Consider the following 17886-nt stretch of genomic DNA (forward strand, 5'->3'; position numbering starts at 1 on the left):
AAATAAATTTGAAGTTATTGCGTGTAATATTCTCATAATTATTAAAACACAAAACCGCTTTCAAACTATCAGAGCTATACCAAATGTAAATAGAACCACGGGAGGCAGCAGCTTTTAAATAAAGTTGTATTATCAAAATTGGTTCACCCCGACAAAAATTCTGCAACGAACATTTTTACCAAATTAATAATGGAGTCGTTCCAAACTGAATTTTGTCAAGAGTGTGATACTAGGGCGCCAGGACATCAAACTCCTTTTCAAATTCAGCCCTGTAACAAGGGCAGGGTACCGTTTACTTACAAATTGCCTTTTATGTCTCAAAGGTCACTAAATGAGGTCCCCTTTTCAGCGCTATACTGTGGTCTGCTTACTTGTAAAAAGCGCAATTAGTTATTATGTAAGATGACCCAATTCTTTAGTCCAACTGTATATTTTTTTGATTTGAATAGCATTTCCATTCACCTAAAAGAATATATTATCTGGGTTGTTTTTTCAAACACTAGGTTAGGATTTAAAAGAAGGAAGGACCTAGCAGCAGTGGTGTCTTTGTGATCTAGATGTTCGATTTAAGAAAAAGCATTTGAGACGAAGCATGAGACTTATCTCATAAATGCTTTTTCTTTTAATCTATACAACTATATTTATTTATTTTTCCACTAAAAATCGCTGAAATTTCGAGAAATTCCGCATAAATAACTCCTATCGAGACTGGTCTCTATGCAATGTGACTCTACCTATAAAACATACTTCAAATAAATCGAGTAATTAAGCATGATTGACCAGCCACAAATAATTCAAACAATGATTTGATTTCAACAAGCAGAACAGATGCTGAAAAATAATATAATTGATTAAAAAACTATAATTTCTAATGCGTGTTGTTTCTGCCTCTAGGATTAGGTGTTGATTTGGCCGCGGGTCAAAATCAACACATTATATTACTCTGATTCGTTCAAAAATCGATTTTATATCATTATGATATTATAGTAATCGATGCGTGATACTGTTGGATGTTCGTTTTAATTGTATAATGTTAGTTTTTGCAAATTATATAATCGATTTGTTTATTTCATCATGCCGATATATTGATACAACCCGAATGGAGATAAATGTTTTATTCGTTAACAATTGGTGTTTAATGTGAACTAGGCGATCGTCCTGACTCCGCCCGGGTTGAGACGGGATTGTTAAAAAAAATTACAGGGTTTTTAGTTTATTTATTGTGGAATCCTTTTTGGACGGAAAAATTTTAGCCAAGGATTGAAAATTCGCCTTTATGTCGATTAATTAAGTGTAAAGTACATAATATACTCGTACTAGCTGACCCGGCAAACGCTGTTCTATCTTACTTTTATAATTAAGGGGTAAGATAAATAGATGTTGGCCGATTCACAAACATAAAATTACATGATCATCGATCCAGCTGTTTCGGAGGAGTATCGTATCTAACATTGCGACAAGAGAATTTTATTTATATATATATATATATAGAGTAGAGATAGTCCTGTGTAACAGTGTATACGCTTTTTGTACAAATATGCTATTTTCTTACGTTTTTTAAAGATTTATTTGATGTATACAATTACTAACATGCGTAGATATGTCAATGAAACCACGTAAATAACTTGCTCTTATTTTCTATTCATTATACCTACTTTTCAAAATGAGAGGGTCAGTACGCTTTACGAAGTGGAAGTGTGTTCTGTCACGGTCACTTAACATAGCCAGTCAGGGCAATTTGTCAAGAATTCTGCAATTGTATCAATTGCTGTCCAACGGTTCCTAATAATCGTAACAATAAATTATACTCAGAAATAGTATAGAGCTAAAGACTCAAATGTAAACATAATTAGATGACTTTGTTCGTTTTAAATTAGGTACTATGAGATTCTACAATAACAGGGACGAGTATGACACTTGACTAATTTCGTGACAAATGACATTTGAAAAATACTTCTAAATCCTTTTATAGTAGGGGAGGCCAAGATACTAAATGAGGATTTACTCAGGCGTCCCGGAAACCTATTGGAATTCGTAGTTTTGACGATAGCAAAAAAAGTCCTATAATGTTTTTTTGATTTTTAGTATTATACCCTACATCTAAATTAAGTACAAACATTATTCCTCAACTTATCCATTTCGCTTTAATTAATATTTGTGACGTCACATAATCGCAAAGAATCAATCCTATTCTCATTTGAATTCCATATTATAAGGTTAGGTTTAGCGATAAGGATTGCTGCAAGCTTGATTCATTTATGAAACTAACAAGGAACCAAGTTTTTTTTATTATATCAGTTTCAAACAAAATTCTAGTAATAACTGAATATATAATATAAACACATTCTCCAATAATATGAACATATCAAAAAGCTTTAGTTTTTTTAAGTGAGCCCCTTTCAGACCTTATTTATTGTACTAATTTACATGTTTTGTTTATCTTGAACTTCGATGCAGCGATTGAATTAACTAAGATACGCGTTTTTTTTATTTCTTAATATCATATTCAAACAAAAATACGCATCTAATTGAGAAGTTTCCTCATTTTTGGGGACTTCCTAATACAGTTTTTTGCTGTTCCTCATAGGCTATATTTAAAACTAAGGAAACTTTCGTAATATTGTATAAAGTCATATCCTCCCGCCGGAACTATTTATCTAGCTATAATATTAGTAAAAACCTCCCATGAAGATCCAAAATGGACCATTAAATGTGTCAATTTTAACAGCTTCTGTCCGCCGCTCTATAATTTCGCTAAGCTATATGTTATCTGTGTGTCACTTTTGACGGATGTAATTTGGCGGGAATCGTTTTGAAATATTTAAAGCGATACTTTTTTATACACCCTTCACAAAGGTTATAGTATATTACAGCTTGCTTTTAGTTTTTTTTAGAAAAATATAAAGAAGGATCACATTATTTCAACAGTAACTTTTACTATTTCAATGATTATTTTAAATAGTAATATACATTTACAAGTTGTAAACTTCGTTCCGCGAGGGAAGTTATTTAGTTTTGGCAACATCCGCCTATCTGTGTGGCCATGTAAAACAATCAAGTCATATTATCATAATTTTATGATCTTCATTTCAGAACAGAAGATTATTTTTGAATATATTACTGGCTATTGTTAGCCTAATAAAGCTATTTCGATGGCAAATTATATTCATTAAGTGTTTGGGACTTTTTGATATATCATTTATTTTTCAGAACCGATAATACATACATTTAAAGTGTGGAATTAATTTATCGCTTGTCTAAAATATCACCGTAGAAGAAAAAAATTTATATATAATGTACGTTTAAAAATATATTTCTTTCTTTATTACTTAATGATAAGTTGATTTCACAATTCAATGTTCAATATAAACGTAAAACTGTATTATTTTGCATATGTTTCCTAGTACCTACGTTCCTTTATTTATGTATATATGTATTTTATCAATCCTTTCCTTATCAGTTACCCCTTCAAAGCGAGCGACACGTTGCAAATGCCCTTTGCAAAGTTAATAAAAATAATAAATAAAAATAAGTTTATTTGAACCAAAAACAGAAATACACTGCAGACATTTCATGAATTATGTAGGTACATTAGAGTTTCATAGCATCTATTTTAGTTAAAAAGCTCAGTTGCTCTTTTAGTAAACAAAACACAAATAATATTATATAATTTTTGTTAAAGTATATATGTGAAAATATTACTAGAATATGAAACAAAGGTCAAATTACAATTATACAGTTCTACTTTTAATAAATTAAAGCTTTTACTTAGAATTTGTGTTTCCAGAACCAAGAAGAATCAGCCAGACATCAATAACATAACATAATTCTCAATTTAAAGATTTAACCCTTTTCGGAAGTAACCCGGAACAAATAACACCATAACGGTTAACGCTCCGCCACTCTAACTGTATAACTGTATACGGTTACGGACGACCCCTACTTTTGTGAAAATTATTACGCGTCACTTGCAGTGTATCCCGTTACGATTGAGGCTGTTCTGCCTTTAGTTTTAGATTTGTTGCATGAATTCAGTTGTTTTTAATATTATTTTTGAGTATACATGGGGAATTGGTTTTTGGTGTAGTGGTTTTGGAGAATATTGTGTGGTGAATAAGCTTTAGTCTAATTTTTGTTATGAAAATTATGTACTTTTGCAGTATTTACAGCAATTCTGCTGTAAATACTGCAAAAGTTTGAGTGTTATTTTCATATACAAGCTAGTTATTTAATCACCAATTCATAATGTTTATTGTATATTATTATTGCCCAATTTATGAAACAAAGTTGAAATCTCAAAAAAGGTATGCGTGGGGACATTTCTACTATTTACCTTCTTTCCTATTTAATAATTTTAAATTACATTAATGTAATTAAATGGGAATATACGACATAATATCAAAACAAAGTTAAAACTGTGCACATAAATATTTAAGCTGTTTCCCACAAAAATCATGCCAGGTACATTCGAGCAAGTGGGCGATTTTTTAACGTGAAATCTGAGCCTTGTTGGGGGGTTAATGGCGCGGAAAATGTTCGAAAAAAAACACGTTCCTGACCCGATTCGACCCATCGTAATGTTTAGACGAGACTCGTGACGACTGTCAAACATTGTTATTTTTTTTATCTGTTAAATATATTTTTATTATTGTATGAGGCTTATGTGCTTGGAGGGGCAACTTTAATTATTAAGGCTCGTGGAAAAAGTGGGAACAAATTAGGTTCAGAAAAATATATGACTAATGGAAATTATGCAATTATTGAGGGTTCAGAAGTGAGGTTTGTATATAGTTTTGAAGTCTGCACCAAATATTATGCTTTTAATTACTGTACCATAAAAAAATGATGAAAATCTCTGTGCTCAAAAACTAAATGCATAAAATTACATATAAATCTAAACTAATAATACAGAATCAAGAAGTTTGCTTGTTTGAACACGCGTATCCAGTAACTACTGGGCTGATAAAAAAAAAAATATTTTACCGTTGAATGTTTACCTACTTTATTCCTGAGTGCTTACCTATATATGTACCTCGAGCAAAGCCGGGGGAGACTGTCGTTATGAAGATTCGAAGATGATATGATACATAGGTCTGTTTATAGGACAGTTGACATCGACTAATCTATTATAATAAATAATAATACACCGCTACAAACAAAATCAATTGAATCTGCTAAATTATTTACGACTTTTGCTATTTGTTCTTAATAATTTTAACAGTATTAGTTAGGTAATTTTATAACAAAAATTGAGTTAAAATGAACAAAATCGTGGATTTAGGTAACGTGTGTGAGATTCTGAAAATCAACCAGACCACCGGGTGAAGGATGATGCTTCGAAGATATATAGAAATAGAAGTGTTTTCGAATACTTGTAATATAAAAGAGACATATCAAGTGAATAAAATAATATCTATAAAGAGGAGTATAAAGAGGAGTTCGTTATAATTTACAGGACTAAGGACAAGAGAGACAGCCGGGGTTTTCTCCAAAGTTCTCGATCCCGTGGGTTTTCCAAAATCAATTTGTATTAGTGGTTTAGGCGTGAAAAAGAGACAGACAGATAGATTTACTTAAGCATTTATGATATCAGTAGGGATTATAAATGAGAAAAAAATAATTCTATCTATTTATTCAATGTTCCATATTTTAAATTTTGAAGCACAAACGCATTTAGATAATTTTGAATTAAATATGAGGTAACTTATCATGGGAATAAGTAATACGTAAAATGTATGCCTTTTTAGGTACTTTTAAAAGGAAGTATACTATAGCCTAATATATTTGATAAATATATACTATTTCTACCCATATAAAATATTGTAAAACACACGATTTGTTCAAGTTTTACATATTCTTTAACATTCACTTTGAATATAAAATGAATGTTATCTCAACTATTTAGGTATTATTTTTATAGGTTACTTACTAGCTGTCCCGGCGAACTTCGCAACGCCATAGAATATTGTTTCGACATATTTTCCTTATCGTTCTCACCTTTTATACCTTCCCTAGACCTCCACGGACATATCAAGGCCAAAATAAGATAAATCCGTTCAGGCGTTCTCGAGTTTTAGCGAGACTAACGAACAGCAATTGATTTTTATAGGTTATTAAATAGTTTTAATCATATCCAGTAAGCCTAGGTCGTTGTAAATCAAAGGCCACCTACAGTCCAGTGTTGAGTTTCACCCACCTCGCGACTCCACTGAAAACTATATCAGGTTCGATTCCCGGCGGTGTCGTATGGTGACTGGTTCTCACTTCATTCATTTTTAAATCTGGTTTAGACATTATTGAGGATTTAGGTCTTATAATATAATGCTATTAAGGTTTTTTTACAGGAAATTACGCGTTTGATAAAAATGCAATGTTAAGTCAATATTATTTATATCGTTCAAAATATATAGCATTATTTTTCTAATATTCCTGAATAAATACAAATAAAATATTGAATATAAAGTTATTAATTTGATCTAATACTATATTTCAATGATACTTCAGATTATGCTGTCGTAGATACTTACAAAAAAATTAAAGCTGAAATAATTGGAACGTTTAAAAAGATATGTATAGAATTAAACATTTTCGTAGCGAAACATCTATATTATCTATGTCAGCATATCTCTAATATATAAAATTCTCGTGTCACAGTTTTCGTTGCCATACTCCTCCGAAACGGCTTGACCGATTTTGATGAAATTTTTTATGCTAATCCGGTATCTATGAGAATCGGCCAACATTTATTTTTCATCCCCCTAAATCATAAGAGTAAGGCAGAACAGCGTTTGGGTCAGTCATTTATAACATTTCAAATCAGTAACCTAAAGTCAAATTAATCTTATGTTTAATACGTTCTAAATACCTTATTATTAAACCTTCAATGAATTTATATATATGAAGGAAATATACACATAATGCGTTATATTTTCACCTTTACTAATTACATGCTAAGGGGCGATTTTTCACACTTTAGTTATATTTATATGTCAAATATTATATTAAACAACCATTTCATTAATGTATTCTATTTAACCGTCTTGACATTTTGCAGGGAAGATTTTTATATTGTTGTGTAATACAACAGATAACATATAATAAATACTACTATACTAGTAATATTTACTCATAATACTTTATTCGACGCATCATTTTTACTGAAATATCGGTCCTAAATCTAAGTGCATACTTAAGAAATGCTTATGTTTACGCTAAGTCCTAAATATATTAAACTGATTACATACTAGATCCATTAATGTACATTTTTTCACTTTAGTCATAGGTTCATCAATCGTAACATTATTAATATCAATAATTAAATGTTATCTGGTATTACAATAAAATGCATCCCAGTATCATTATCTGAACACGGCATCAATTTAATATCTATAAATATCCTTTATTAATATTGTTATCTATTACAAAGGGCAAAAATAGGTTGGCACGAAAGTAGAGTATCAAACAATACCGTATACTCGGCACACGCACTGCCGGGGAACAAATAATTAATGATGATTGGCCTCAAATTACCCTCTCGATCGCATCTGCCATCTCTTTCGGACACAAACAAAAAGCCTTATCGCACTCGCTCCAACACAACAGGAAAATATATAAGGGTTGACAGGTAAACGGGAGCGATAGAACCCTTCGGGACGTTGTTGCGTGTACACCTGTGTCAAAATGGCAACCGATACTTACGGTCATCGGCTAATGTACTCCGAGAAGGATATATTTTCGTCTGACGTCATGCTGGAGTATTCGACGGAGGAATGTTATCTGAATTGGCCGAGGTCGCCCGATTCGGGACGGTCCAGCTTGGAGCCGACCCCGTCGCTGGACGGGAGCCACGAGTCTTCCCACATCGCGTACAGAGGATTGCCAAACGACATTCTAGAAGATTCTGAGGACGTGGACATGGAAGGATCTGGCAAACGTCGGGGCAGAGCGACCAGCGCTGCTGTGCTGCGGCGACGTCGCCTGGCTGCGAACGCGCGGGAGAGACGGCGAATGCAGAACCTGAACAAGGCTTTCGACAGACTCCGAGGGCACCTACCTTCGCTGGGAGCTGATCGCCAGCTCTCTAAGTACGAGACCCTGCAAATGGCCCAGACCTACATCGCGGCGTTGTACGAACTCCTACAGTAATAGTGCAGTGTTCAATTAGATTTACATGTACATTGAAAACGAAGCCAATTAGAGATTATAGGTAATTAGCCAAATTATTACACTCCTACAGGGATATTTATTTAGTACCGTAATACTCGTTACCGTAGTTGTAAACCCGCAGGTTTAAGTTGTATCTCATAAATTTGCCTGTTTTAGATGCATTTTGATAAGTTACTAATAATGGTATGATTGTTTGATTGCATATCTCAACTTGTACATTACGTTATGAAAATCTACGCTTATATTTTTAATGTAAATAGTTAGTGTTAATTGCGAAGGAATCCGTCCTACCGATGTTTAGTTTTGTAGCGTTTTAATTTAATTTAGAGCTAACATCTTGCCGATATAGTATTACGTCCCAAGATAAGTGAACTTAGATTAATTAAATATAGTATTATATAAATTATTGTTAAAATATATAACTCTAGCATTAATACGTTTGTAAATACACAAATTCCGTTTATAATATCTTACTTTTATTTAATCCCTGCAAATGAATTTCTATAGAAATAATAATGTGAGTAAAGTTAGATAAATTCTAATAACAAAAGTAACTTTAATATATTATAACTTTTAAATATGGAATATTTGGAATTTAAATATAAATTAGTTTAAAAATACAAATAATTTTTTCCTTTAATCAATGAACTCATAAAATCCATTAAACTTTTTAGTCTATGAGCAATGTAAAATTACTTCTTGTAATTTATTGAAAAACAAAATGGCGTAATATTACGAGTATAACTTAATTTCATAATAACAAATACCAACGTTAATTAATACCAAATCTTAGATATTATCCGTTGCTCTCTGAACAAATCATTTATCCACTCAATAAGGTACATTTAAATAATATGGGCAATTTTAACGAACATATATAACTCTTAATACGAGTAACTTAAAATTTACAGACGATCATTGTGCGTATTCAAAAACCTTGTTTAAGTCATAATTAAAATTTTATTTATGATTTATCTACAGTATTTGTAATTTGTTTAAATAATAAATTGAACCAACATCATTGTTGTAGTAATATATATATATATATATATATATATATATATATATATATATATATATATATATATATATATATATATATATATATATATATATATATATATATATATATATATATATATATATATATATATATATATATATATATATATATATATATATTTATATTTATAATTTTAGTTATAGGCTTAAAATATGAAAAATAATAATGTAAAAAGCCCCGAATACTAACATAACATATGGGCAATGGTAATGAAAGAATTTGAAATCGATCTAATAGTTTATTGGTAGTTGGACTATTATTTGACGTGTAATATTCACCAACCTGGTTTACTTAGTTTCGCGCAAACATGTATGAAAAAACATTTGAAAATGTTGCCCTACACTGGCATAAGCCTTATGTCACCACAATAGCATTTAGTCTGGTTATGACAAACAACGGTTTATGAGCTTACAGTGGTTAAAACTTGAACGTACACCGAGGGGTACTGGGTCCTATTCCCGGAGGGGACGACAAGAAAAAAAATCATGGGTCTGGCAAGACACAGAAGGCTACTTGCCCATAAGGAATATCGATCAATGAAACAGATGCATATCATCTGCCCCATACCCCACTAGGAGACACGGGACTTCGCTTTATGAGCTTACTTTTTAGAGCTTTGTATAAAAAATAGGGCCAACTTGTCAAAACCTTATCCGTCACGGCCCAATCAGTCGGAGTATGCAAATCGAGCAGATGTACCTACCGGCTTTTGTTTTAAACACCGTGATAATAAAATTTATTCGGTTCCTTTGAATAATTCTTCCTTTTGTTTTTAAGTTCTTTTGAGTTTTATTCACTAAACTGCTAAAATATAAATATTTAGTCTCATTGTAGAATCTCTTTGATTTATATAAATAATCTTTTTAAATCATTACACAAGTAATGTGTAAAATGCTTCAGAAAACAGACGTAACTTTTTTTTACTTCTGTGGTCTAAGATATTGCTGATATCGTAAAAACAGTTCAGTGAAAATTAGATAACTCTCACAAAATTAAGGATCGAATTCAAAATCGTGTTAATGATATACCCATGGATAATAATCCTATTTATCCTACTAATATTATAAATGCGAAAGTTTGTAAGGATGTGTGTGTGTTTGTTGCTCTTTCACGCAAAAACTACTCGACCGATTGCAATGAAATTTGGTACGTAGACAGCTGGACAACTCCAGTATCTTACGCGGGTGAAACCGCGGGGCGCAGCTAGTATGATATGTTGCTGTTCATCTTACTATGTCAGGATAGCTATGGACAATAAAAAAATATAATTTAACTAGATCAACACCTATTTTATTCTCAACAGTAAAATGCTATAAATTTACTGTTTAGAATATAACATACACGTGAAGATTGTCCTGCTTTCCAACATAAGCCTCCGTTATAACTTGTTGTTTCCTTATTTACGAGTCATGATTCAGTATAATTTTATTGAAATAACTAGCTCCGCCCCGCGGTTTCACCCGCGTAAGTCCGTATCCCGTAGGAATATCGGGGTAAAAAGCTTCCTATATGTTATTCCAGTTGCCCAGCTGTCTACGTACCAAATTTCATTGCAATCGATTCAGTATTTTTTTGCGTGTAAGTGAAAGAGTAACAAACACACAAACAAACTTACAAACTTTCGCATTTATAATATTAGTAGGAAGTAGGAAGTAGGATTACTGTAATAGATATAGATATAAAAATTGCTTTATATTGCAACTTCAACCTCAACGTGAAACGAAGATTCAAGTTTGTAGATAACATTAACCTAATGCTTGTTAATAACCTTTTTAAGCTATTTGTTGCTTTTTTTATATTAAGCATCTTATAATCTTTAAATTCTCCTCAATTAAACTATTCAAAATGAACACCTCTAACGGTCATACGTTTAAAAAATTTGTAACATTCCCATAAAAATGATAATAACCTATCCGGCTATGTAATTAAAACAAAATTGGCGCTAACGTAATCACCAGTTCCCCGCGTCTGACACTTATGCCGCCTTGCGTCTTCATCGGGCTGTCAGATTTGACAGCTGACAGCTTTGACAGCTGTCAAATGCGCCGAGTCATACGCGGTTCTTTGGCGATGCGTGTTATTATTGGCGCTTTTCGCGGTGTTAAATGTTAATAGGTGGATTTTTTTGCATGACTCGAGTTTTTTTCCATGTGAGAAATACATGTCTCGTTAGCGGAGTAACGCCTCAATAGTTTGTGGGGCCGCCCCTTTAATAATCATAATATGATATGTTACTTTGAATGGTGTATTCTTTCCATATTTTTAAACAATGTATCGCCATTATCTCACTTGTTATTGAGTTGTATTCACTAAGGAATCAATGATAACCCAAAGCAATTGTCTTTAGTTTGGCTTTATCATGAACATCGGTAACTATTGCATTATAGTAAGGCTTCCATCGTCTATGGTGATCAGATATATCATTACAGAATTTTTATAGCCTGTACTTCTAATGTTTTGCACAATATGTAATGAAGAGCGTAAGTTAGGCTCGTAATAGTAAGACATAGATGATAGGTCCTCTGGTAGGAGGTGGCCTAAATTCTAATAAAACTGGTACTGTCTTTTCCTCCGGCTATCCGAGAAAAACTGCATTCAGAAAGTCAGGATTATATAAGAATGATAAAATCAAACTAATAACTTATAACTTATAATTCAGAAATCTCCGCAATCTTAAATTCTATATTGAATAGTCGAAAAGAAACATCAACATACAAAAAAGCAGCTCTGCTCACATAGTTATTGTGATAAGTACATAAATTAGCATTCAGTTCAAATCCGGTCCCCTATACCTATTCAATGCACTGTACAGTATTGGTTGGCTCTCAACCAATAGAAAACCAGTCATAGCGCACGCGCACTCGCATAGAATGAATAAACAAACTGCGTGACTGTTTTATTTATGTACGTGTGTGGATGTTTGAAGCGAATTAGGAAAAGCATTTCGAAAGCTGTGGTGATCGCTGTATAGTTCTGTTATTGTTAAATATCGTATATTGATTCATACATAATAAGAAAAAGTATTTAGGATTTGTTATAATCATAAAAAGGGAAGCACATACTCATTAATATGTGGTATTGATTCTTTTTTATTAAAAAAATTATGATATTAGGTTCCATTTTACTTGTAAGCTTTAGGGAAAGATGCGTTTTTTGTACGCCTTATTTCTCCATTTTGCTAGCTTTCATATCGTGAGTTGTCATAAAACATCTTACAATTAACAAATGATGATGATGATTTATTTATTTATTCCATATTTAAATAATTAAATATCTGTGATATACCTTATAAAATAATATAAAAACTACTACGATGTTAACTTCTAATTCCTCTAAAAAACACACCCACAATTAAATAAATTAACGAATTTCACCTTTAGTACAATCGAAATTATCAAGTCAAGAGTCTTACCGATTGAACAATTACCGCGAAGGTCGTGGAATTAAACCCACCGTAATCGATCCACGATTTACAGACGTACAGACAGACAGACGGATGTGTCGCAATTACGCTGTCGGCTAAAGCGCAAGTGAGATCAAGTTAGATTGTTGAATTGTTGCATTTGCAGGTGCCGTAAAATTTTTATGTGGGACATGACCCATGGCCCAGTTAATTGTTTAATTTATAAATTTCCAAGAAATACAAAAAATGTATCCAAATATAATTCGGGACTTAACAAAAACATATGCGAGAAAATCTTTGTTTTTATCACAGACCAAGGGATTATTGCGAAAACCAAACGAATGAGGTTTTTATAGTTCTTCCTTATGTCTATAGCCCTTCCCGGCCCATTACAGATTCTACCAATGAAGAATACAGATTAAATAAGTGATAAAATTTTGCGTAGAATATTTGACCCTAATGTGTACACTCAGCTGTTGAGTAGCCCTCAACACACCTAATGCATTCCCTGACGAATCTGACTATACTTTGAAACGAGAGAAAACTTGTAAATAAAATAAATCTTCAAACTATTTGTATATCCTCACAATATTCGTACGTTATAAAAAATTTGGAAGGCTATCAAAATAATTAAAAACCAAATTAAATGTAAATAATCACATTAAACCAACACCACCCAGTAGTAAATGATTCTTTGATTAATATATCAAACATAAATAACGGAAATTAATCTTACGTAACGGAAGATGAGGCGGGGTTAGAACCATCAAAATGTATAAAAGTTAATTTTTACTAGATCTATTTGGAGATCCGCTGATTATGCGAAAATCCTACTGATATTATAAGTGCGAAAGTTTGTAAGGATGTGTGTGTGTTTGTTTCCCTTTACGCAAAATCTACTGAACCGATTGCAATGAAATTTGGTACGTAAATAGATAAACAACTGGAATAACAAATAGGCAACTTTTTATCCCGATATTTCTACGGGATACGGACTTAACGCGGGTGAAACCGCGGGGCGCAGCTGGTATTTTATATTATAAATACTTCTTATAGCTGTAATGCTTTTCCTAACTGACAACTGAATACATTATTGCAAATATTTACTATGTTAGTAACAACTTATCACATTACATGTTTTTTTATAACTTTATCAGGGTTTATACTATATTATAAGGTACATACTAGGATATATTATTAGACAAATCATTGTCTTCCCCTTATAATTATTTTGCAGCAATTGATATTTGCAGCCAGCTCTTTTTATTCAAATCATTTGTGTACAATAAAGATGTTCGAAGGTGGAAACACCTCTCCGAATCTCTGATAAATTTACATAACGATGTATGTAATGAAAGTAACACTAAAAAGTTACACTAAAATTCAATTCTGGAACATAACTTTGTGTTTATTTCACTAATGATTTAGTCATGTTTTGAAAAATAATTGAAATAAGTTATAAAGCTCTATATTTTGATCCGCAACATTAAGTTTTTGCGTAGTCCTTGTAGAATTCAAACTAAAATGTTTACACCTATAAACATTTCAATTACACGAGTACGGAACCCCTTCAGCAAATACAACTCGCGCGTCGTCCATTTTTTACGATTTCCTCATCCACCTACTTAATTAGTTGAAATGGGATTAAATTTCTCAATTATTACAAAGGTTTACTAATTCTTCTAATTGTTTTTAAGCACTAGTCATATTTTAGTATATTTAAACATAATTCAATGATAAATAAGATAGTAGGTGATATTTTATGGGATATTCTTGAGACCTCTCTTTAATTTAAAAGGTACTATATAATTGAGCGCATAAAAAAGTTATGAAGAATGAAAATCTTCTTTTATAGAGGACTGATGTATATTTACCTATGTGTTTACCTCTTTCACGCGATAACCACTGAATGGATTTTGATGATAATTGGCAGTGATGTAGTATGTAAACCAAAATGACATAGAAGCTATAGAAATTGTTATTATTCCTCATTTTGGGTTCATAAAATTCAACTGTCAAGGATAAGGCATAAAAAAAAAAGATAAGATGCTCATTATTGTGATTAATAAAGAAATCTCTACATAAAATATGTTGCGTTTTTGTTGTTGGAGTTGTTGGTGTTCCACTTGCACGCTTCGACCGATTAAAAGCGGGCAACATGGAGTGGTGGATGAAACAAATTTCAAATGGTGGTGATCCCTTACCATCAGGCGAACCACCAGCTCACTTACCCGCTACATAAAAAGTTAGTTAGTTTTATTTAATTTTTAGTTTTATAGCATTGAAATGCTTTATAAATTAGAAATTTTGAAAGAATAGAAAAAATTTGATCACGAGGCAGGATTCGAACCTGCGTATCTTGCCTAACCGTAGCAACGCCTAGCCTCTCGGCCACCCGGGATCCTGCCACAGTAATCGAATTTCTTCTATTCTTTCGGTTTCATGTGCCTAAGGTGCCCCTTCAAAATTTCTAAAGTTAGTTAGTTTTTAACTGACTCTTAATTAATAAACAATTAAAGAGCCTTGTTCTCTTTATTATATTAGTGTAGATAAGAATAGCTTATTGATAGCAATCGACACAATAGTTCAGCTGTCAGAACTCCGCTACAAATTGCTTCACCGTATCAATGTTAAAATCTATGAAATACGTAACGCAAAGAAATTTATCGCATTTAAAACAGGCATAAAAATTATCTCAATACAAATCTCCGGGAGTCAAAGCGAAACAAACAATAAAACATAAGATGGGAGACAGGGACGCGGTCATACGCGCGAAAGGGACGGAACAGCGCACTTCTTCCGGTTGCGCGGGCGCAGGTGACACGAAATTTATTCCGAATTTGAAAATCGAAGTGTATTTCATTCGAAATGATTCAAACGGCTTTTTAAATATGGACATCCTTTATGTTGCGGCAACGGTTGACAGTTTTATATTTGTCGATGGCAAAATGGCAAAAAAACGTATGATTTATCTGGAAATAATGCAGTGGGTAGCCACTAGCCGCGAGATGCGTCAAAGAGTATGGATTTGATCTTTGTTAGAACTCATGTTGTATTGTAGTGCAAATTTTAGATCGAAACTGAAAAGATTCCCACGGCTAATTCGAATTTATTTAGTAGAAAAATTTAATTAAAGTTTGTAGTTCATTTCAGTAACCTATATAAATATCACCATTGATTGACCCTTGAAAAAATACCAATAATTTAAATAAAGTAAACTGTTAATATACAAAGATTGAGTAGTATTTTCTTGTGTTTGAATGAAAGGAGAGACCGTCGCCCCGTGACCACGATCGCTGTAAAGTGTTCAAAACGTCGGATTATTAATATACTGAATAAATCGCGTTTAAAATCCGTTAAAAAATATATCATTCCAAAAAGATTTAGCAGTTATACTTCTCTGTGAATGCTCTGGAATATAGTTACATATGTTTTGTCGTATCAATACATAGGTATTGAGTTATTATATCTGACACAAAACGGTATTTATATAGATAAATACCGTTTTGTGTCAGATAAAGTTCTGCCACATCTGACAACAGCATAATCTATAAATGATCATTGAGATATCGAGTTAGCTTCAACACTTTCATCGCGGGTTCGCTCGTAAATCTCTCATATTAAGTAGGATACATCTGAAGATTATTATCTCGAGACTTTTCTCAGGATAGCTTTGGTTTGGACTAGCTTTACCTGCGACATCGTCTATCTACATTTAAGACGTAAAACTAGCTGGTTACTACATATTTATATATACTTCAGACCCAATGCATATTTTTCTTTCATTTTATTTGCTTGTATTATATGAAATGAAATTAAATAAATGAGTGAATGAAATCCACCAATCATGCATTATTTTCCCGAGATGAAGCTTACCTTCTTTCTTCACCATTAGATTACTTCGTATAATCAAAGTAGAACCAACACTATTAAAATCATTAACGTCTGAATATATTATTTAATTTATTTTCATAAGATAAGAGTGATGTGACAGTGACGTATAGTTTAAAGGTTTAGTTACAAAATATACAATAATATAGATAATTCATACTACATATATTTATATGACACAAATTATATCAAATTCAAAATTAAAGATACTTCACATACAAAACAGTCGTATTTATCCTGATGTTGTTGACTAATATTATACAATGGAAAGATTTGATTTTTTTATGGCAGAGCAAGCAAAGGAGCAGGTGGGCCACCTGATGTTAAGTGGTCACCACCGCCCAGAAACACTTGCAACACTAGAGGTACGAGTGCTTTGCCGTCCTTCCAGGGACATATACGCTCTTTTCTCGAAGGCCCCAATGTCGTAATTGTTCGCGAACACCGTAGCTGGTAAATCGTTCCAAAGACTTTTTGTTTGTTTGTTTGTAATGGATGAACTGAAAAACTACTGCACCGATTTTAAAAGTTCTTTCATCATTAGAAAGCTGCAACTTCGCTGAGTGACAAAGGTTATATACGTACCACGGGCGAAACCTGAATCCTTTTATTAAAAAAAACGTTTACAAATGTATCAGATCATAAGAAATAAATAACATCTTTATTTAAAATACATATCGATGAAAAAATTACCATAACAATGTAGTTAATATTAATTTAGTCACGGTTGACAAATGCGATACTTAATATGATATAAACCCTTCTAATAATTCTACTAATAGCTTCTGGATTGTTCGAATGAAATTTGAAGAATTTTTAGATGAATTATTCATTACTTTCTTTGTTAGAACGAGGCGGTTTTCTTGTGAAGAAATATCTATTGTTCATTGATACATTTTCAATATATTACTGGTGTTTGATCATATTTATTAACTTTAAAGTTATTGATAAAGTTTCGCTCAGAAAAATGTTATTAAATTTTAAACTGTATTGATTTCAATTAGTTATAATATTGAAAATCAATATTACGTTTAACCCTTCCCAGTCGCCTCCTATATCCCGACAATTCTTTCCTTTATCCATTATATGTGGACCACGCAATTGCATCTCTGCGAACGCTCTTTAGTGGTAGACGTAATCGCTTACCTTCACCAGGTGCCCGTTAAAAGTAACACTTTTTGATAATTATATCAGAATGTGTTCATTTTTAATGCTATGCTCATTAGAGATAAAGAACATATATATTTAGATTAGATTATAAGACACATGTATACGAATATAAGGCACTAACTTTCAAATAAAAAAAATAATGAAAATAGGTACACCCAGACAAATGTTCTGAGGTAAAAAATAAAATACAGTC

The 17886-nt window shown here is 32.2% G+C and overlaps 1 protein-coding gene across 1 annotated transcript; it reads left to right on the top strand.

Moving 5' to 3' along the window:
* The first annotated feature begins 7680 nt into the window (after positions 1-7680).
* Positions 7681-8201, top strand: LOC119838443 (protein atonal-like). Its single transcript, XM_038364393.1, has one exon. The coding sequence runs from the start codon at positions 7681-7683 to the stop codon at positions 8143-8145; it is 465 nt and encodes a 154-aa protein (XP_038220321.1). The 3' UTR covers positions 8146-8201.
* The last annotated feature ends 9685 nt before the right edge of the window (positions 8202-17886 follow it).

The sequence above is a fragment of the Zerene cesonia genome, chromosome 3 (genome assembly GCF_012273895.1).
Source record: "Zerene cesonia ecotype Mississippi chromosome 3, Zerene_cesonia_1.1, whole genome shotgun sequence".
Taxonomy (NCBI): domain Eukaryota; kingdom Metazoa; phylum Arthropoda; class Insecta; order Lepidoptera; family Pieridae; genus Zerene; species Zerene cesonia.

Bases quoted from the DNA above. Each gene is read 5' to 3' on its own strand.
- LOC119838443 (XM_038364393.1), top strand. From the start codon at position 7,681: ATGGCAACCGATACTTACGGTCATCGGCTAATGTACTCCGAGAAGGAT.